At 36.8% G+C, this 22,992-nt stretch overlaps 1 protein-coding gene across 6 annotated transcripts; it reads right to left on the bottom strand.

Annotated features, from left to right (window-relative positions):
* Positions 1-3,776: 3,776 nt before the first annotated feature.
* LOC110646801 (protein RER1B) lies at positions 3,777-21,075 on the bottom strand. Of its 6 annotated transcripts, XM_021800348.2 has the most exons (6): positions 20,893-21,068; positions 20,746-20,781; positions 20,034-20,309; positions 18,292-18,660; positions 4,420-4,600; positions 3,777-4,253 (listed from the first exon to the last, which is right to left on the bottom strand). In XM_021800348.2, the coding sequence occupies exons 4-6, from the start codon at positions 18,639-18,641 to the stop codon at positions 4,200-4,202; spliced, it is 585 nt and encodes a 194-aa protein (XP_021656040.1). In that variant the 5' UTR covers positions 18,642-18,660; positions 20,034-20,309; positions 20,746-20,781; positions 20,893-21,068; the 3' UTR covers positions 3,777-4,199. The 6 variants fall into 6 exon arrangements, with proteins under 6 accessions (XP_021656040.1, XP_021656041.1, XP_021656039.1 ...); XM_021800349.2 differs by lacking the exon at positions 20,746-20,781 and having other exon boundaries at positions 20,034-20,373; XM_021800347.2 differs by lacking the exon at positions 20,746-20,781.
* Between the last annotated feature and the right edge of the window lie 1,917 nt (positions 21,076-22,992).

The following is a 22,992-nucleotide window of genomic DNA, read 5'->3' as shown; positions in this document are numbered from 1 at the left end:
CCTCATTTTCAGCCAAATCCGGCTGCCCGGCAGCCGGATTTGGCTCAGAACGTGATCGATATTATAGTCGATCCTAGCATTTTCAGACGTTCTGGATGCGTTTCAGGTGTCAAAATTGGCATAGGTAAACCCGAACTCCAAGTTGCTCATTTTCGGCTAATACCGATTTAGAATAAAATTCATAAGATATTCTTGGATGATCAGAAAATTATAATTTCTTTTGCAATTGCCTTATAATATTATTAAGGATCGCGGGGCAAAATTTTAGAATTTTTAGAGCTCGTTTGGATAGTTTTTGCAAAAGGGCTAGTTATAGGGACTAAATTATAATTTTTCAAATTATGGTTGTTGACTGTTTAGGTGGACGCAGGAGGGGCCTTGTGATGTGATTGTATGATTGGCAGATATAGAAGTGTATTTTGAAGCCTTTTGCAGGTTGAATAGGTCCTAGGTATAGGGGAGACTCTGCCGGATTTTCGGCACGACTTAGGACATCTTTGGTCTTTTCTTTATTTGTATTGGGTCAAATGTATTAAATAATTATAATGAAAATTATCAGGTGAGCCGGAATAGCCTTTCTCCTCCACCCAGCAGCCACAGTGACTTCGGTTAAGTCTGTGAGTAAAATATTAATTTTAATTGTAATTTCGATATTATTATATGTTTAAGCATGCCCATGCATCACTTATAAATATGTATCCATATAGTAAAACAGTAGGCACATTTTATATTGCATTCATAATTGTTGAAGTGCCATAAATGTTGTTTATGATAATTTGGAGAAGTATGTGTGCGTGGCGTGCGTGTGGTATGGTATTGGATATGGACAGGACGGGTAGACACGGCTTGAGAGACACTCTCTGGGATCCGATCCTTCAGGGTAAACACGGCTTGAGAGACACTCGCTGGGACCCCGCATTTAGTATATTAAGCGAAAGTCCTGCTTGAGAGATACTCGCTGGCAGAGGTTGGATTAAGAGGGCTGTATAGGGGATCAGCTCCCATATATGTATTGTTTGACAGTGTTGGGTGTGTGAGTGCCCCAAATTGCCTTTTTGCTAATTGTGATATGAATTGTATGAAAAATTTATGAGGATGTTGCATATCACTCTACAGTGTGCATTAGCTTTAGATAGCTATAAAGATTATGATTGAAATTGGTATTTTACTCTCTGAGTCGAACGCTCACTCCTGTTCACCTATTTTTCCAAGCTACAGGAGGAGTTCTTTTACAGAGCAACCTGCTTTCTTCCTTGCAGGTTTAACATCGGCTATTTAATTATTTTATTATTTTTCTAAATTTGAAATCTAGAACTTCGCATGTGGTAGTAGTAGTGTGGACCTTATTAGAAATCGTATTAATTTAAATTCTTGAGATTAATAAATGAAGATTTGTATGGTATGTAAACAATTTGTAAGTGATGGTAACAGGGTTGAGTGGGGCTCCCCTGACTTCAGTTTTGATGGTTATCGGATTGGGTTGACCCGAATAAAAATATTTTATTTTATTTTATTTTATTTATATGTTGGACCTAAGTTTTTGGGCCTTGGTTATGGATTTGAGAACAGTAAGACTTAATACAGGCCTCGGGGGCTTTATGTCGGTCCAGGTCCTAGTGCCGATTCAGGTCCTAGTGCTGGTCGTGACATTAGCTAAATTGTACAAAATACATTAGGTATTAATAATCAACATGCGAAGAAGAGGAGCAGGTTAGTCACAACAAGTAATCCTCTTGTAGCCTGGAAAAATAAGGTGAACAGGAGTTAGCGTTCGACGCAGAGAGTAAAATACTAATTTTAACCACAATTTCTATAACTATCTGAAATTAATGCATCTTAAAAAGAGGAATGCAACACCATTAAACATATCCATACAAGTCACATCATAACAACAAAAAAGTAATTTGGAGCACATACACACCCAATAATATTCAAATAGTATATATATGGGAGCTGATCCCCTATACAACTCTCTTGATCCAACCTCTGCCAGCGAGTGTCTCTCAAGCCGGACTTTTGCTTAATAAACCAAATGCGGGGGCCAGTGAGTGTCTCTCAAGCTGTGCCTACCCCGACTTATCTATAAAGAACTGAGTCCCAGCGAGAGTCTCTCAAACCGTGTCTACCGGTCCTATCCATATCCACACCACACACACACCAGTGCATGCACACTGCTTCAAATTACCATAAACAACATTCATGGTATTTCATCAATTAAAGATGCAATGTAAAATGTGCCTAGTATTTATCTACATAGATACATATTTATAAGTGATGCATGGCATGCTTGAACATATAATAATATTGAAATTATAATTAAAATTAATATTTTACTTACAGACTTAAACTGAGGTCACTGCGGCGGCTGGGCGGAGGAGGAAAGCTGTCCCGGCTCACCTGACAATTTCATTACAATCATTTAATATATTTGACTCAATACAAATTTAAAAAAGACCAACGATGCCCTAAGTCGTGCTGAAAATCTGGCAAAGTCTCCCCTATACCTAGGACCTACCCAACCCGCAAAAGGATTCAAAATGTACTTCTATGTCTACAAGTCATACATCTACAACTCAATCACATCACACGACCCCTTCTGTGCCCATCTAAATAGTCAACCATCCCAATTTGAAAAATTATAGTTTAGTCTCTATAACTAACCCTTTTGCAAAAACTACCCAAATGAACTCTAAAAATTCTAAAATTTTACCCTGCGGTCCTTAGCAATATTATTAAGCTAATGCAAAAAGAATTATAATTTTTTAACATACCACGAATATTTTATAGATTTTTAATCATAATCAAGCACTAGATAATTAAGAAAAAGTGAGGTTTGGGTTTACTTATGTCAATTCCGACCTTCGGGACGCATCCGGAACGTTTGAAAACAATGGGGTAACCTACAATTTTGACTCAATTCTGAAACTTTTTCGATAGCCTATCTGCCCAGTCCGAAATTGCAGACCCGAGCAACTGTTGAATTTCCGTGAATTGAAGGTACACATGCGAAGCCCACAAGACGGGAGTTGGTAAATAATTTTTATGGAATTTTCTAAACTCATTTAATGCTCGAAAAAATACTGCGAAGTTCCGTGAGACCCACCAAAAAATGATATCAAAAAAATTCGAAATGGGTATTGACGTAAAGCTCTCACCGAGTGGAGCACTCCAATACTCTCGGATTTTTGGTGGGTTTACAGTTTTCGAGAAATCTAGCCCAAAAATCAAAATATACTAAAACTTTCCGGACAAAAATTAAAAAAACAGCTCAATGGTTTGCTCTTCCATGACAATTTCTAATCACGTCAGATTGAAGTTTAATAATGAGTCAAATAATCACTTGTAGAGTGGTTTTGCCAAACCATATGAAAGATAATTTGAAAATATTACAAATGATAAGGAAATATGTAAAATCCTATCACAAAATCTTAATAAGTAATTTCTTATCCATTGTTATTCCTGATAGATTCATCTTTCATTTAACTATGTATTCAAGAATTACATTGATGCTTATTAAAACAAAATGACTCTAAAGAATTATATTGACCATATGTAAAAAAATTAATGGATTATATTTTATTAAAACGAAATGACAGCATCTCGAAGAAATTAAAGACCATATCTACATATAAATGCGTAGAGCTCAGAACTATTAAACTCGAAGAAAAATCTGAAAGTAGAGTCTGATATCACCACATTAAACTCATACAATGCAGACACCAAAACTTGTTAAAGAGAAACAGGCAAAGGCAGGGGTCAAAGAACTGTAAACAAGATGAGGACAAAATAGAAAGTTCTCTTGCAATAGAAATGTATTCCAGTGGCTGTAATAACTTCTGATTTGCATGAAAATTTCACTAACTGCTACTGCCAATTTCCATGTCTAACATTGAGAAACCAGAGAGTGAACTAATAATACTGCACCATGCAGTTTACATAGAATCATTTTCAGAAACATAACTGAATCTTCTTAATATGCGTATAAACGATGAAATTTCACTTTCTGCTACATCAGCACTCTGCCATCATAAAATGCCAAGGCACAATTGCGAGTGCATATTCCAAACCATCACATAACATTAATGCATGTCACTCAAAAAGGAAGGGGAAAAAAAAAAAATCAATTATCATGAATCTTCACTTCTACATATTTTTCCCCATCTGGTCCTTTTCTACAAGCCCTATGAACCGGTCAATGTTTAATCCCCACGTGAACCACTGCCACTTGCAGAAGCCTTCTTACCAACATACTTCTGTCAAATGCCAAAAAACCAAAGTTATCATCAAAAATCTGCGCCGCTACAAACCTGCTAGTTCGGTTGTTCCAGCTAGCACAGTATCAGTGAAAATTAAAAGTGCTCACATGATGAGTTCCATCAAAAGGATGTAGATTGCTATGTAAGGCACTCAGAAACTCACCTGCTTTCCAATGTTGAAAGGAATATACTTGTATTTGATCATATGTGCAATTTGGCGCCTCATAGTAAGGACAAAAAGAACAATCCAGTAACAAAGTAGTATTGGCCAAAACACAGGAACATCAAACATGGAAAAGAAGGTCATGACAAATGCTATGCAGAATGCCTTTGTGAAGGAATACCTGGAAACATGACAACAGATATGAGAAGATCAATGTCATGCATAGATATCAAGAAAGGATCTGCAAAATTAGCCCTATGTAGTTGGAGAAAGGGAGAACGTTATCTTAATTTGCAAACTACTAATATTTCTCTCCAAGAATTATTTAAAGCTAACCAAAATCCGCATGCCACTGTGGCAACCAGCCAACCACCAGCATCTCAGATTTTCTTGCCAAGTTCAACAACAGAACATGGAAGATTCCACATGACCAAAAATTACTAGTAATGAACAATCTGAGATAAACTGTGTCTAACTGAAAACTCAAAAAGCAATTGGAGACCATTAAACAAGGTAAGAAAACAGCAGGCTCAGTTACTACAGTCAAACAATTAATAATCATGTGGGTCAAAAGAATACAAGGAATTAAAAATTGAATGCCACAGCACATACAAGGACAGTTTTGTTCTATGTTTCAACTTCCGAAAAGCATAGTTATTAAAGGCTCAAGGCGCACTAAGGCGCTAAGGAATCCTGGAGCCTAAGCGTAAGGCGCAAGGCTCAGGCGCGTGCCTGAGCAAAGTGAGGCGCAAAAGTAAAAAATTTAAAAAGTTCATAAAAATCAAATAAATGTGACGCTTTTCTTTTTTCTCCTTTGGCATATATCTTGAATTAGGTTTGCTGATTTTTAAGTTTAAGTGATTGTCCTTTTTGCTAATGAAAGTGCTCACTAAAGATAGAAATAAAGAAAGCATGCCTTTCTAGAACCTTATGCCTGGAACAAAAGCACACACCTAGGCGCATAAGACGCTAGGGTTCGAGCCTGGTGAGCCTTGAGCCTGAGGCGCGCCTGTAATAACTATGCCAAAAAGTAGATGGAAACAAAATTTAGAAACACAAGCTCATTAAAAACATACATGGTATCACTGTTATCAAAGGCGCGCCTTAGGTGCAGCCTCAGGCGCCTCGGGACTGGCAAGGCGCACCACCTCACAGAGAGGCACCAAGGCGCACCGAGGCGCGCCCCAATGAGGCAAGGCGCTGGATATATAAGCTAGGCTGCTAGGATTTTTTTTTTTTTTTTAAGTTTGTCCAGACCAGCAGCCAGCAAAACTTATAAAAAAAAAAAAAAAAGAAGAGGAAAAGAAGAAGAAGAAGAAGAAGAGATCAAACAAACCTGGTATGTATATTTTAATTTTACTTTTTTCTTATTGTTTTCTTCTTCTTCTTCTTCTTCTTCTTCTTCTTATCCTCTCTCTCTCTCTCTCCTCTGCTATCTTCCCCTGTTTCCTGTACTGCATTTTTTTCTTCCTATTTCTTTTTTTTTTTTGCTGCCAATGCCATGCTCTCTCTCTCTCTCTCTCTCTCTCTCTCTCTCTCTCCCCCTTACCTGTGCTGCACTCTCTTTTTCTGCTTCTTTTTTTTTTTTTTGGGGCTGCCATGCTCCTCTATCTCTCTCTCACTCTCTCTTTCCTGCACTGTTTCTGCACTGCACTTTCTTCTTCTGCATCTTTTTTTTTTTTGGCTGCCATGCTCTCTCTCTCTCTCTCTTTTTTGCACTGTTCATGTACTGTTTCTGCACTACACTTTCTTCATCTGCATCTTTTTTTTTTTGGCTGCCAATGCCATGCTCTCTCTGTTTCTGCACTGTTCCAGCAGGTGCAATTTTCCATTTTTTCCTTTTCTTTGCCATGCCCTTTCCTTACCCTGCAATGCTTTTCTTTTTCTTTTCTTTTTAGTATAAATTTGTGATTTTGACATATTGTTTATTGTAAATATGTGAAAATATGTTGAGACTTAACCACTTGAGATGCTATCATGCTAATTCAATTACTCTTATTAGCTTTTAGTTTTATTATTGGATTAAAAATGTTTTATTACTTTATTTTCTTATTGCTAATTGCTATTAAGTCTTATTATAGATTATTAGAAATATTGTAATTGAGTTTGTGTTATCATAAATTATTAATTTCTATTATTATAATTGGATTATGGTACTACAAATTGGTATGTATATTATTGTTGGCTTGTTGTTACTTGTTAAATTATTAATTTTCTTATCTTTTTATTTTATTTTTGCAAAGATGGAATCGGAAGTATCTACTGCTGCTACTAACAATAGCAACAAAGATCCCGCATGGAAATATTTCTACTTGGTGAATCCAAACAATAAAAATGATGTTGCTTGTGACTTTTGTAGCAAAGTTACAAAAGGAGGGATATTCCGAGCTAAGCAGCATTTAGTTGGAGGATTTTGAAATGCTACAATGTGTAAGAAGTGTCCAACACGTGCGTGAAGAGCTACAAGAGTATATGCAGCAAAAGGCTTCAGCAAAGAACTTAGATTAACTGCCTAATTATGAGGATGTTGAAACTCTTGGAGATGACGAAGATGAAGATGAAGATGATGTTGGGATAATTCTTGGAGGCTCAAAAGGAGGTAGTAAGGTTCAAAAGAAGGCAAGGACAAAGGGTCTAATAGATTTATATTTTGCCAAAAGTGTTGCAAAGGCGGTGCAAGATAGAAAAAATTCAAAGCTGAAGCAAACCACTATTAATGAGGCATGTAAAAAGCAATTGCAAAAGAAAGCATGTAAGGATATAGTTCGATGGATGTATGATGCGTCAATTCCTTTGAATGCCGTCAATTATCCAAGTTTTCAAGTTACGGTGGAGTCTATTGTACAATTTAGGATTGGTATGAAAGCACCTAGTTTTCATAAGGTGTGAGTTCCCTTATTGAATGAAGAAGTTGCTGAGGTGAAGAATTCATTAAAGTCCTATGAAGAAGAATGGACAATGTATGGTTGTTCTATAATGGCAGATTGTTGGACTGATAAGAAACAAAGGACTTTGACTAATTTCTTGGTGAATTCTCCAAAGGGAACTGTTTTCATGGAATCTGTTGATGCTTCAGAATACTAAAAAACGGGTGACAAGATGTATGAGCTGCTTAATAGCTTTGTAGAGCGTGTTGAAGAGGCTAATGTGGTTTAAATTGTGACAGATAATGCTAGCAATTGTATGCTTGCAGGTAATTAAGAGTTTTTATTCTTACTATTATTAGATAGTTTAATTTCATTTTAAGTAAATAATATATTTAATATTTATGCTACTTGCTACCATATTTGTTTTGTTTTTAGGGAAGTTGTTAGAAACAAAGCGCCCTCATTTGTATTGGACTCCTTGTGCTGCTCATTGCATAGATTTGATGCTAGAAGATATTGAAAAAATTTCCAAAATTCATAACACAATTAAAAGGGCAGTGACATTGAATAGATATATTTACATTCGTCCGGGTGTGGTGAACATGTTGCAGCTCTTTACTAGTGAAAGAGAGCTAATTAGGCCAGCTGTCACAAGATTTGCAACTGCTTCTCACCTTTCAACGTATACATAAGCACAAGGCGAATTTGAGAAAGATGTTTAGCTCAGAGGAATGGACCAAAAGTAAGTTGGCAAAAGAACTTTCTAGTAAGAAAGTATACAGTATTGTCATGATGCCTACTTTTTGGACTAATATTATTTATATCTTAAAGATATTTGATCCATTAGTTCGTGTGCTTAGATTAGTTGATGGTGAGAAAATGCCTGCAATGAGATATATTTATGAGGCGATGGATAAGGCTAAAGAAGCAATTGCAAAGTCATTTGATGAAAATGAAGAAAAATATAGGACAATTTTTGATATTATTGATAAACGATGGAAAAGCCAACTCCATCGACCTTTGCATGCAGCTGGATATTATTTGAATCCTAAATTTTTTTATTCAAATGAGAAAATTAATGAAGATGTTGAGGTTGTTATCGGTTCATACCAAGTTGTATCAAGGTTGATTCCAAGCAAAGAAGAGCAAGACAAAATAGTGGCACAATTACCTTCTTATCAAAATGCTGAAGGCATCTTTGGGATGGATATTGCAATTTGGAATCAAAAGAAAGTATCTCCAGGTAATATAATTTTATCCATAAGCATGTGAATTATACTAGAAGGATTAGATCTTTAGAAGTAAAGGAAGCACTTAAGAGAATGAAAGTGGGTAAAACCTGTGGACCCGATGGAATGCCAATTGAAGTGTGAAAGTGTTTAGGAGATATGGGAGTGGCATGGTTAACTAAATTATTTAATAAGATTCTAAACTCAAAGAAAATGCCTGATGAATGGAGGAGGAGTATTTTAGCACCTATTTTTAAAAATAAGGGAGACATACAGAGTTGCTCGAACTATAGGAGAATTAAACTCATGAGCCATACTATGAAGTTGTGGGAGAAAGTTGTGGAGCATCGACTGCGCCATGATACTTCTATCTCTCTCAATCAATTTGGCTTCATGCTCGGTCGTTCAACTATGGAAGCGATCCTTCTCATTAGAAGCTTGATAGAGAAATATAGAGATGTGAAGAAAGATCTACACATGGTTTTTATTGATTTGGAAAAGGCTTATGATAGTGTTCCAAGAGATGTCCCATGGAGTGTGTTAGAACAAAAAAGAGTATCTATTAGGTACATACAAGTGTTGAAAGATATGTATGAAGGAGCAACTACTATTGAGCGCACAGTGGGAGGGGATACAAGAGATTTTCCGATCTCAATTGGATTACACCAAGGATCAGTTATAAGCCCTTACCTTTTTACATTAGTTTTAGATGAATTGACGAAACATTTACAAGAGAGTATTCCTTGGTGAATGATGTTTACGGATGATATTGTTCTGATAGATGAGACGCGAGAAGGAGTCAATAGAAAGTTAGAGCTTTGGAGAATTACTCTAGAGTCAAAGGGCTTTAAGTTAAGTAGAACGAAAGCAGAATACATGCATTGCAAGTTCAGTGAAGGCCAAACTGGTGATAAGGAAGGAGTTAGTTTGGATGAAGTGGTACTGTCCCAAAGTAATCACTTTAAATATCTCAGCTCAGTCCTTCAAGTAGATGGGGGATGTGAGGAGGATGTTAGTCATATGATTAAAGGCGGATGATTGAAGTGGAGACGTGCCACGAGAGTTTTATGTGATCGCAAGATTCCTAGTAAGTTGAAAGGAAAATTTTACCGTACAGCTATACGACCGACTATGTTATATGGTAGTGAGTGTTGGGCATTGAAGGAGTCGTATGCGTCTAAGATAAGAGTTGCAGAGATGAGAATGTTAAGGTGGATGAGTGGCTATACTAGATTAGATAAAGTCCGTAATGAGAGTATTAGAGAAAAAGTAGGAGTGGTACCAATTGAGGATAAGTTGAGAGAAGGGAGATTGAGGTGGTTTGGTCATGTAAAGCGTAGACATACGAAGGCTCCAGTTAGACAAATAGAGCACATTAGGTTAGAAGATAGAAAGTAAAAAAGGGGTAGACCTAAATTGACTTGGAGGAGAGTAGTACAACATGACCTAGAAGCATTACAAATTTCTGAGGATTTAACCCAAAATTGTTTAGAATGGAGAAAGCGAATCCATATAGCAATCATTTTCCAATCTTTTTGGGATAAAGGCTTAGTTGAGTTGAGTTGAGTTATGTAATCTCATATTCCAATCTTTTTGAATAATAATTAATATGCATTATTTTTTCATTAGCTACATGGTGGCTAACTTATGCAGCAATAACTCCAAATTTGAGAAATTTTGCTGTCAAAGTGCTTAGCCTCCCTTGTAGTGCATCTGGTTGTGAGCGTAATTGGAGCATCTTTGAGCATGTAAGTGACAAAACATCTCCCTTTAGAATTATACCTTTAATTTATTCTTTCAAAAATCATACTTATAAAAATTGTTATATTTTGCAGATTCACAGGAAAAAAAGAAATAGACTAGCTCAAAATCGCTTGAATGATTTGGTGTTTGTCAAGTACAATCAGTCATTAAAGCGTAGATATGATGCACATGACCGCATTGACCCCATCTCATTGAAATACATTGATGATAGTAATGAATGGTTGATGGGTCAAATGGAGGAAGAGATGGATAGAGATGAACTTGTTTTTGAAGATGATGATTTGACATGGAATGTGGTTGCTGCAGCTACTGGAGTTGAAGAGGATGCCTACAACACTAGATTAAGCAAAGGGAAAAATGTTGCATCTACATCATAGCAAAAAAGAAAAGCATCATCCACTCATACTTCTTCACTTCTTGAAGACGAGGAAGAAAATGATGATGATGAAGATGTTAATTTGGAAGATGAGTATGAGGAGGATAATGAAGATGATGAAGAAGATGAAGAGGATTTTAATATTTCTATTGATGTGGATTGAACATTTAGTAGTTTACTAGTTTATTAAACTTTAACTTTTAATAGTTTATTAGTGTTTTTAACTTTTAGTAGTTTATTTTTACCTCTTTTGGATTATAAACTTATTATTACTTGCATATTTGTTAGTTGTTATTATTATGTAGTTTTATGTTACTTGAGGTGTGATAGCATAATTATAATTTTTTTTAATTTTTAATATATTTTTTTTATTTTTGCGCCTTGGCTTGCTCGGTAGCGCACCTTGTGCCTAGGCTCCAAGACACCTTAGCGCCTTCGTGCGCCTTGAGCCTTTGATAACTATGCATGGTATATTGAGAAAGTATTTATAAAACTCTATGCATAAAAGAAAAATTTAAGAAAGATTTTCCTCGGTTGAAAGATTTACAAGAACATCCATAAGAAAGGAGTTAAGAAATGTCAACAAAGATTATCTGGACCAAAATTGCACAGCCTAATAGACAATCAAACAGCATTCATCAAATAGTTGACAATGTCCAACAGGCAAAACCATCATTAAATCATTTCCTTCAATTTACATGTAATGTATCGACCCTGTGACTTCTACAAGATGAGCTAGAATATAAGAGCATCAAAGATGCACCAACTTAATGAAAATATCAGCACATGGTTTTATTTTCCCTTCTGTAATTTGTGATCTATTTGTGAAGAATGCCCATGAAAATTGTTGAAATCAGGATAGTTCCATCCCAAAAAACAGAATAATGCATATTAATAAAACAAGTAATAATTGCAAGATCAGTTTGGCACCTGTACAATTTTATTAACTATCAAAGAAGTTAGGCAATTAGATGAAGAAGTCATTGAGACAGTTAAAATCATCTTTCACATTGACAGAGATAAACAAACGTTACAAGTAAAAATGACAACAGTAAAAGGATCTAACAAATGTTATAAACTTGTCACAAACAAACAATCTCCAAAAGTGTCATGAACGATTCTCCTTCACTACACTCCTTTATAATAAGCATACAGCAAAACTACAAGAACTTGTCCCATTCATCATAGTTGTCCATTCATCATAGTTGTTCAACCCATAAAAACTATGCAGAGTGTTAGCAGGCCTTTGAAGTTCTACAAGAGATTCACTCATGGGCGAAAGAGGAGGGTGCAAAGAGACCAAGTCCAAGCCAATTCAGACAGTTGAGATTTTTTAGACAGTTGAGATTTTTGCTGCCATGTTCTTAGTGCTGCTGCTATCATGTCCTTAGAGCTGCTGCCAAGTTCTTCGTTATTAATTCGTGATGTAAATAGTGGATTTTCAGTTATTGTTTTAATCTTCATTCCCTTAGTTGTAGGAGGGTGATCCTCCATGTTTGTTTATGGTTCCTTGTTTTTAGGAGATGGTTATCTCTCCAATTTGTATTTAAAGGCAGCATGTTGATAAAAGAAGTATCAGAAAATTTCAAAAGTTATTTGAGTACTTTAACTCAGAGATTTAAGGTTCTCTCTAAGGAGCCTACACCATTACAAGCATAGGTCGAAAAAAAGAAATTCTCGTTCCATTCTTCAATCTCCTGTCCCGAATCACCAGTCCATAGACCCATAACACGATCTGTCTCAAGGGACCCTAACATTTTGTTATCAGAGCCAGGTTTTATGGGGGACTCAATCCAACAGCAGCTTGATCATATATTGGCCCTGTTCTTAGAAGAGCAAGCTGTCAACAAGGCTCGCCAGGAAGAATTGAACTCCAAATTGGAGGCACTTACCTGAGACACTGCCCAATCTTCCCAAGCACACACCAATGAAGGTAGCAGCCATACTCGAGCACAAAGAGGGAAGGTAACAACAACTTTGGCTGGTTCAGAAAATTCTGGGGCTAGTTCTGTCATCCCAAAATTCACCAAATTAGATTTTCCACGCTTTAATGGACAAGATGACCCCTTGGGTTGGCTCAGCCGCTGCGAGCACTTCTTTCGCCATCAGCAAACTTTAGAAGAGGAGAAGGTTAGTTTGGCTTCCTTTCACCTTGAAGGCATAGCTCAATTATGGTTCTTACAACTGATGAATGATGCCCCTAATCAGACATGGGAGGAATTCAAGCATCAATGTATTCTTCGCTTTGGTCCACCTATTCGCAGTAATAAATTGGGTGAATTAGCCAAATTAAAACAAGCAAGTTCTGTTGCAGACTATCAAACAAAGTTTGAAATTCAGGTCTCACGGGCTGGAACTCTAACACAGGACCAGAAGATTCAACTTTATCTCAGTGGATTGCAAGAATACATTGCTGTGGAAGTGGAGTTGCACCAACCATCAGACTTGGTGACTGCCATAAGTATGTCCAGGTTGTATGAAAGAAAGGCCTTGTCATCTCGTTTCTCTGCATCTTCAATGCCTCATCCAACACAGCTACCCATTGAAACAAAAAATGCCAGGATAATCAAAAGGCTAACCCGCGACGAGATGGAGGACCGTCAGCGGAAGGGACTCTGTTTTAATTGTGACGAACCCTTCAACCGTGGGCACCACTGCAAAAAATTATTTTGGATGGATCTTAAAGATGATGAGGACGCCATGGAAGCATCTAATGAGATACAACATGCAGCACAATCTCTAGAAATTTCATTAAATGCTATCACGGGCATTCGAAATCCTCAAACTATGCGTTTGGAAGGGAAGTGGAACGGTAAACAAGTCCTTGTTTTGATTGATTCAGGAAGCACTCATAGTTTTGTGGCTGCTAAACTTGTGACACAAGCTGATGCTCAAATTGATGAGAAAGATGGTCTACGTGTTAAGGTAGCTAACGGTGAACAACTATGCAGCCCAGGAATATGTCGTGGAGTTTCACTCAAATTGGGATCTCATCCTATCAAAACTGATCTGTTTGTTCTCCCTTTAAGCAGCATTGGCGTGGTTTTGGGAGTTAATTGGCTACGCACATTGGGACCCATTTTGTGGGACTTCTCACGTATGAAAATGACATTTTCCAAGCAAGGCAATAAGATAGAGTTACAAGGGCTTCAGAACTCCATAACTAACCCATCAGCTGGATTTAATATCATTCAGAGTCCTCCAGATAATGAGATTTAGTTGCAAAAGTTGTTGACAGAATTCTCCTCCTTATTTGAAGAACCAACAACGCTTCCTCCTAGCAGAGCTTGTGACCACCGAATTCCTTTAGAATAAGGCGCCAGACCGGTGGTGATTCGTCCCTACAGATATCCAGATGCTCAAAAGGATGAAATTGAAAAGCAATGCACTGCAACGTTGCAACAAGGCATTATCAGACCCAGTCACTCTCAATTCTCTTCTCAAGTCATCCTTGTTCCTAAGTCCGATGGTTCTTGGCGCCTATGTGTGGATTACTGTGAACCTAATGCCAAAACAGTGAGGGAAAAGTTTCCAATACTTGTAATTGATGAACTATTGGAAGAACTTGGAGGAGCAAATTTCTTCACAAAGCTGGATTTGCGTTCGGGCTATCACCAAGTTTGAATGTTTTCACCTGACATTAAGAAGACTGCCTTCCGTACACCATGGCCACTTCGAATTTTTAGTCATGTCTTTTGGACTTACTAACGCCCCTTCTATATTTCAAGCATTGATGAATGAGGTTCCGACCCTATTTAAGAAAGTTCATTTTGGTGTTCTTTGACGATATTCTTATCTATAGTAGGACTTCGGCGGAGCATATGTATCATCTGCGATTGGTTTTCCAACTTCTCTCCACCAACAAGTTGTTCCTCAAGCAATCCAAGTACTCTTTCGCACAATCTCAAATCGCATACTTGGGTCATATCATTACACAAGATGGAGTAAAGGCAGATCAATAAAAAATTTCAGCTATGCTCGAATGGCCTCGCCCAACAACAATACGAGGACTACAAAGATTTTTGGGACTCACCGATTACTACCGTAAATTTGTTCAAAATTATGAAGTTATTGCTGCCCCTCTCACTGCAATGTTGCGTAAAAAATCCTTCCAATGGATAGACCAGACAGTTCAGGCCTTCAATACACTTAAAACCATGATGACAAACACTCCAATTTTGGCCCTTCCAGACTTTGATCAACCTTTTGTGGTGGAGTGTGACGCATTTGATTCTGGAATGGGAGCAGTCCTCTTGCAGAACAATTGACCTGTAGCTTACTTCAGTCGTGATATGGCAATGCGGCATCGCAATCTTCCAGCATATGAGAAAGAACTAATTGGGTTGGTTAAGGCAGTCAAACATTGGCATTCTTACTCATGGGAACGCAAGTTCCTAGTCCGGACAGACCATTACAGCTTGAAATTTCTCTTGGAACAAAAGGTATTGACTCCCTCTCAACAACATTGGTATAGCAAGTTATTGGCTTTCTCTTTCACAGTTGAGTACAGGGTTGGACGCTTAAACATAGTGGCAGATGCTCTCTCACGGCGAGATGTTGATGCATCAGTATTAATGGCCATCTATATGCCACAACTGAGCATATTTGATGAACTCTGAAAGGAACAGCAGGATTCTACGGAAATCCAGCACCATATTTCACTCATTCATGCCAACAAGGCAGCTGATACTTGGAGTTTCAAACAAGGACTTCTCTTCTACAAAAACAGAGTTTACATTCCTACCAATTCTCCTTCTATTCAAACCATTATGACAGCACTTCACAATCAAGGCCATAAGGGATACCAGAAAACCTTATTTCGAATTACAAGAGATTTTTATTGGCCGGGAATGAAAGCTCAAATCAAAGAATTTGTTCGAGCATGTGGAATCTGTCAAAGGCACAAAACTGAGACCCTTCAACCAGCAGGTCTCCTTCAGCCGCTTCCTGTTTCTACTCAAACATGGGCTGACATTTTCTTAGATTTTGTCGAAGGGTTGCCAGTGTCTAGAGGCAAAAATGTGTTGCTCGTAGTGATTGATCGCTTCTCCAAATTTGCTCACTTCCTTCCCCTTTCACGCCCATACACAGCTGTAAGTGTGGCGAGAGTATTCTTTGATCACATCTTCAAGTTACATGGTTTACCTGAAACTATGGTTAGTGATCGTGATGTAACATTTACAAGTTCCTTCTGGACTGAATTATTTCAATTGAGTGGAACTAAATTATCTTTTAGCTCAGCATATCACCCACTCCGATGGCCAAACGGAAGTGGTTAACAGGACAGTAGAGATGTATCTTCGTTGTTTTACTAGTGAACATCCAACCAAATGGATGGATTGGTTATCTTGGGCGGAATATTGCTACAACACCAGCTACCACTCCTCCTTGCATACTACTCCATTTGATGTGGTTTATGGTCGCCCTCCGCCCCGGCTGCTTTCTTACACTCCGGGAAGTTCAGTTATTGATGCAGTCGATCAAGCTCTTCAAACTCGAGATGAAGTTTTGACTTCCCTTCGCCAAAATTTGCTAAAGGCTCAACAGAGAATGAAAGATACTTACGACAAGCATCATCGTGAGGTTGAATTTCAAGTTGGTGATAAGGTGTTGCTTTGTCTGCAACCATATAGGCAATTATCCCTGGCCAATCAACGTTTCCAAAAGCTCTTAGCTAAGTTTTATGGGCCTTTTACTGTCTTACAGCGCATTGCGCAAGTGGCATATAAATTGGAATTACCTCCGGACTCTCGTTTGCATCCAGTTTTTCATGTTTCCAATCTTAAGGCATATCATGAGGATCAGGATCCAGGCATATCCCAGCTGCCTCCTTGTCAACTAGAGTTTGTGGTTCGCCTACCTTTGGCAATTTTGGATAGTCGAAATCGTGCTGGTCAACTAGAAGTACTAGTCCATTGGCAAAATTCTTCACCAGCAGATGCGTCTTGGGAATCTGTTTCTTTCCTACAAGAGCAATTTCCTGAGTTTGCGCTTGAGGACAAGCGCATTTTGGAGGGAGGGAGCAATGTTAGCAGGCCTTTGAAGTTCTACAAGAGATTCACTCATGGGCGAAAGAGGAGGATGCAAAGAGACCAAGTCCAAGCCAATTCAAATAGTTGAGATTTTTGCTGCCATGTTCTTAGTGCTGCTGCTATCATGTCCTTAATGCTGCTGCCAAATTCTTAGTTATTAATTTGTGATGTAAATGGTGGATTTTCAGTTATTGTTTTAATCTTCATTCCCTTAGTTGTAGGAGGGTGATCCTCCATGTTTGTTTATGGTTCCTTGTTTTTAGGAGATGGTTATCTCTCCAATTTGTATTTAAAGGCAACATGTTAATAAAAGAAGTATCAGAAAATTCCAAAAGTTATTTGAATACTTTAACTCAAAGAGATTTAAGGTTCTCTCTAAGGAGCCTACATCATCACAAGCATAGGTCGAAAAAAAGAAATTCTCGTTCCATTCTTCAATCTCCTGTCCTGAATCACCAATCCATAGGCCCATAACACGATCTATCTCAAGGGACCCTAACACAGAGTCTCCCATTTACATTCAAACTCCATGCAAGCATACTTCAAAATTGAACCAAGACAACTTAAGGGCAAGGAACTAAACATGAACAACATATTCCGCTTATGTACAAAATTCCAACAATATAAGCTTTGCCAACAAAGATGAGAAAGTAGAAGCTTATGCATGTACCTGTGGACAAGTAACTTTCACAAGCATTAAAGCAGCAATTTCCTAATAAATAGAACCAAAAGAATTGACCTTAGGTTCCAAAATCCTTTGAGAAAGAAACAAATCCTCTTCAAATAAAGTTCAAAAATATCCATCACCTTTAGATTACAGGCAGACACCACACTAATGGAATGCCTAAACTTTTACAGAATAATATTCTAATCACTCTGCATCTGAACCTCAACTGCAGAGGAAATATTTTAAACAGTATCATTTCCTTTTATGCGATTTATTAATACAGTTATAGACAACTGCAAACCAATGCTTCTAGATCAACCAAATTTTCCCTATATTGACAACTAAAAGATGGCCAAATCAGTTTTATTGAATAGCTAAGTAAACAAGTTCTCATTAAAATAAGTCATGTATGCAGCAAAGCATGCCACATGAGGTTGGAATCTTAAAACTTGCATGTTCTCTAGAAACAGCAATGACAAAGAATCAACAATATCTCATCACGTGCAGTAGGTTTCTATTCAAATCAGAGATCTCCATGAACATAAGCAGCAAATAACCCATTCATCCACATGTAGCGTTCACCATATAACTATTAATGCAACAGGTACACTTCCATATATGTCAAACTCCAAAGTCATTAACGATTTAACGTGATTTCCCAACATAGATGATTTTTCAATCAAAATTTCCCATTTCCCCCATAGTTAACCCACACCAAGAAAGAACTTTTCACAGAACAATGAGAAGATAAAAGCAAGCAGAAAGTGAAATTACAAAACTCTTATTATATCAGGAGCGCACAACATGAAGAAATAAAAAAGACATGTATCACCCATAAAATGATTTCATACCAGAAATAGAAACCTCATAACTTGCAATGAAATATTGACTAAACGTATGAGAAATAAAAACATTTAAGAAAAAAATATTGCAATACCAGAATTTGAACTCTGGAAGGCGGCGAATAAATGGCTTGAATTCATCAGAACCCTTCGTGGGCAACAAAGGCCCATCCGAAGGTTCAAGTTCAGGATCAACCAAAGGTGACAAAAACCCAATAAGCAAATTCAGCAGATATATTCCAAGCCCATAGGAAACAATGTAAAACCCCTGAACAAAATAGACTCGCAAACAGTATATAGCCACTATAACAAGACTCCCAATCCACCTATTGATTGCATGAGGTGTACTCTTATCCAGATAATACTGATACATCCTCCAAGCATCATGTCCCCATTGGGCTACAGGTGATGCCCCTGAGGCACCCTCACCCCCAACTCCCTCCATTGGATACAAGTTCACAATCCTGCAGAATTTTTAAATAAAAACCATTCAGAGAAAGCTGTGAATTCACAGAAGAGCAAAATATAACAAATGCTAGTGCTTAGCATAAACTGGAATCAATGTTCAAAAAAGAAATAAATGAAATACAAGCTTGCACTCAAATCATGACCATTTGACCATGCAGTATTAACCATAAAAGCTTACATGTTCATTCAGTTGAAGCTTCACAATCTTAAAATAAAACATTTGATTTTTCTAATAATATTAAGAACTTAACAATGAAAGAAACACCACCAGTATAAGGCCTATGGTACCACCATTTACATGAAAAAAAAATCTACAAAACACCAGCCCAATGTGACTCCATGTCTATCAAATGTGACAAAAACTTGGCAAAAAAAATCCAAAATAAACAATAAAAGAAATGAATACCGAAAATCCTTACTTACCCTGTTTTTCAAGGCGCAAATGCAGTTAATAAGCTTCCTTTTTAGAAAGTGTATATCATCAATTAAAAACTATTGGGAATCTTACATTAAAAGAATATAAAGTTAAAGGGCAAATTATATAAGTCGTTGAATTACAATATTAAATTTACTAGTCATTTTGATGTGTAAACCATAGTTATCAAAGGCTCAAGGCGCACCAAAGCGCCAAGGGGACCTTGAGCCTAGGTGCAAGGCACAGGCGCACGCCTAAGCTAGGTGAGGCGCAAAATTTTAAAAAAAAATCATAAAAATTAATTATATTATAAGTACTACAATTCTAATTAAGATAATATTAATTACATATAAAAGTGTATACATAATATATCATTTAATTCATTACTTATTTTTATTTTATTGGACCACTGTCATTATCTATTAAATTACATACATGAGTAAAAATTATCATTAAAATGCATAATATAAATTTATTTTTAATCAAATATAATATTAAAATGATAATTTTAATTTTTACTATATATTTAATTTAATAATACCTTACTAAATATAAATTAAAATAATTTAAATTAAATTTTATAAATTCATTAAGAATAACCATGTATTTATTTTACTCATGTATGTAATTTAATTAAACTTACGTACATAATTTAATTCATATAGATATGAATAATCCATCAAAATTCTAATGTAAATACACAATAGTTCCTATTGATAAAGATTGCTTTGGCCCATCAGATTAAAATCATATAAGGGAACTTTCTGAACACAGCAGCCAGGGAAAAAAAATGGCGAGAATGAAGCTATGAACTCTTGCAGATCTGAGATTCTGAAAGGGAAAGAAAGGGGAAGAGAAAGCATAGAAGAGAAAGGGAAATGAAAACCCAAATGGGTCGGGTGGAGAGAGGGAGAGAGGAGCAGGAAGGAAAAAAAAAAAACAAAAAAAGCATACCTGTATTTCAGATCAGAAATTAGATAAGCCCGAGCCTAAGAGAGGATAAAATCAAGTCAGGTTTTTCAGATCTTTCTTCTTTTTCTTCTTCTCCTTCTTCTTTTATAAGTTTACTTTGTGTGATTGCATGGGCGTGGACTGGAGATCGTGCGCCTTTGGGTTCCTCAGGCGCTATGGGCTGCGTCTGTGCGCCTCGAGCGCACCTCGGGCACGCCTCAGGCGAGCCTTTGATGAGCAATTCAATCACTTATATACAAAATTTGCCCATCACTCTCTCTGTATTTTACATTGCATGTTATCAGAACCCGGACTAAATTTTGAGTTTCAGCCGCACATAAAGCTGTATATTTTCGCATTGAATTAAAATTTTAATTAATTGTCAAGTGACAACAATATGATTGCATGATTGCATTGCACTTGAAGGGAGTGTTGAGAAACCACATTGAAAAAAATATAAAGTAAAAGAGCATTATATTTATATAAGTAGTTAGCTTGCACCATTAAACTGGCCAATTATTTTGACGCACTTATACAAACCCATATTAAAATGAATTAATAGTAATACGAATCTAACAAAAACCCAGAACGACAGAAGATCCAAAGCAATAAAAAAGCTAGGGTTCCAATATCAGAAGCAGATCCGGAACTCACAAACCATAAAAATCACAGACCCTATACTTCCAAACTGATTTAAAATACAATATAAACTTACAAAAACACAGGCAAATACTTAGATATATGCATAGAGCTGCAAACGATAGAATCAGAAAATAACCCAGAATCAAAATCATACAGTAAATTAGCGACAGCTGAGAAATTTGACTATAATAGAAAAAATTTGAAGAAAGAAGAAGCTGACCTTAAATGGACTCGGTATTCTTAAGCTTATTAGCTTAGGACCGTGAGGGAGATAGAGAGAGAGAGAGAGAGAGAGAGAGAGAGGGAGGGAGACAGAATGTTAAAGCAACGAAGTTTTGGTTGGTTTTTGGAGGCGAAATGCGAGCAGATCTGTAAAAGCACCCGTTTGGCCGTTTGGAGATTGATTCGGTATTTTCATATTATTATTATTATTATTATTATTATTATTTATTGTCAATAGCGACATTAATCAGTATATATAATTTTTTTCAATCAAATACGTCATTGAAGTCTTAAAATAAACTTTCCCTTTAAAAAAATCTTAAAATAAGCTAAATAAATTCTATATATTTTAATTAAGTCCAATTCATTCTATTCCTTTTTTTTTTTTTTGATAGGGATGATAGATTCATTAATTCGGCAAATTAGATAGCTGGCCTAAATAAAAGTAATATCAATAAAGCCTAGTTTTACATCCATTAGGGTGAGTCCCATGGCAAGCAAAGAACTCCAGCGTTAACGGATTAAGTCCATCATTTGTTACAATGAGCCCAACACCGAGAACCCAACCCAATTGAACCGGATCCAAGACTCATCTTTGAGCAAACGCGGAAAATCATCAAAGTTCAACAAATGATGCCTCGGCGAGGCCACAAGGCAAAACGCATACCAAATTTGAAGTCTTAGAGCTCTATCTTAGCTTCACCAAGAACTAAACTCATAAGAGTGATGTAATAGAGCTGTTCGGCACCATAGCCATTAAGGAACAATAGGTTAACAAGTAGCAATGGAAAAGTCTCCACAGGCGTCATACTTACTAAAACATAACTCCTAGAACAGAGTCTACTGTCCACGAATAGAACTACGACCACAGGAAGAAAGCATTATCGCCGCTACACACACTAACAAAAGCCATCACAAGTTGCTCATAGATTCTCTAAAGACAAAACATACCTGCATTCAACGAAGAACACACTTAAAAATTATACACAAGTCCACCAGACATGGGAAGGATAGTCACGTCTAAGAGGAGAAGGAGAGCCATCCCCTACTCGAAAGAAATAAAGAACAGCCGATAAAATCCCGACAAGAAATGAGACCCTGTGTGTCGCAGAGAAAACTCACCTAGAAAAAGTTTTCCCTTTAAACATTTGCAAGCAAAAGCCTTATTCTAGTACATCATGTGACAGTTAAAATATGCCCAAGTTTTATTAGCATTCTCAATTATAAAGAATGCTCAACAGAAAATAAAAGTCCATGTCCTAGCTCCTTTGTATGGCAATATAAATACAACCAACTTATAAATTTCAACTTAAAAACATGAAAAAGCAACAATATACTACAAAACCCAAACCTTGTTCACAATAAATAAATAAAGAAAATGAGAAAGGATAACAAAAACATAAAATCAAAGGTTCTAAATTTTCTTTTTTATTTTTTTTTCTCTGTCAAAACATTCTCTATTCTTTTTTTTTTTTTACCCATCTCCCAAATTCAATGCCCAAACTACCCTAGAAGTGAAGGGGAGTGTTCCTTTTTAAAAGAGAATCCTAGAAGGGGGAGTTAGGATCTCAGGAATCCTTGGTGCCTAGTGTAGCGCCTAATCCTGTGAAACAATTTTATCCGTTTTGATAATTATTTAGGCAGAATTTTGTTGGGCTTTTGGTTATGTATGATTGCCTTATCCTCTTATCCTTCATGTTTGATACTTGAATAAGATAAGATAATAATATGAAAGCAACTAATTCTCTTGATGATTTCCTAGCTTCTTCAACTTTTACTTCTCCTCCAAGGATGTTACCTCTACCTCGTCCTATTCATTGGACACCTCCATTCCATTCATTATTAAAGTGAATTTTATTGCAGCAGTTAATTCTCTTAGAAATAGGGACTCTATTGCTATTATTGCCAGAAACTCCCAAGGATATCTGCTTAGTTTTGCAAACAAATTCATGGTATAGTGACCCTCTAGAAGCTGTTCTTCTAGCTAAAATAGATCCTTCTCGTCAGTTTTGATGGAAGGAGATGCTCAATTGGTAATTACTGTTAGTTGTATATGTCCTAGAGCAAACACTAATCTTGTACCTTGTAAATGACATTG

This window comes from Hevea brasiliensis, unplaced genomic scaffold (genome assembly GCF_030052815.1).
Source record: "Hevea brasiliensis isolate MT/VB/25A 57/8 unplaced genomic scaffold, ASM3005281v1 Scaf1, whole genome shotgun sequence".
Taxonomy (NCBI): Eukaryota; Viridiplantae; Streptophyta; class Magnoliopsida; order Malpighiales; family Euphorbiaceae; genus Hevea; species Hevea brasiliensis.
Note: the sequence above shows the minus strand (reverse complement) of the source record. Positions and strands in the feature narration are given on the sequence as shown.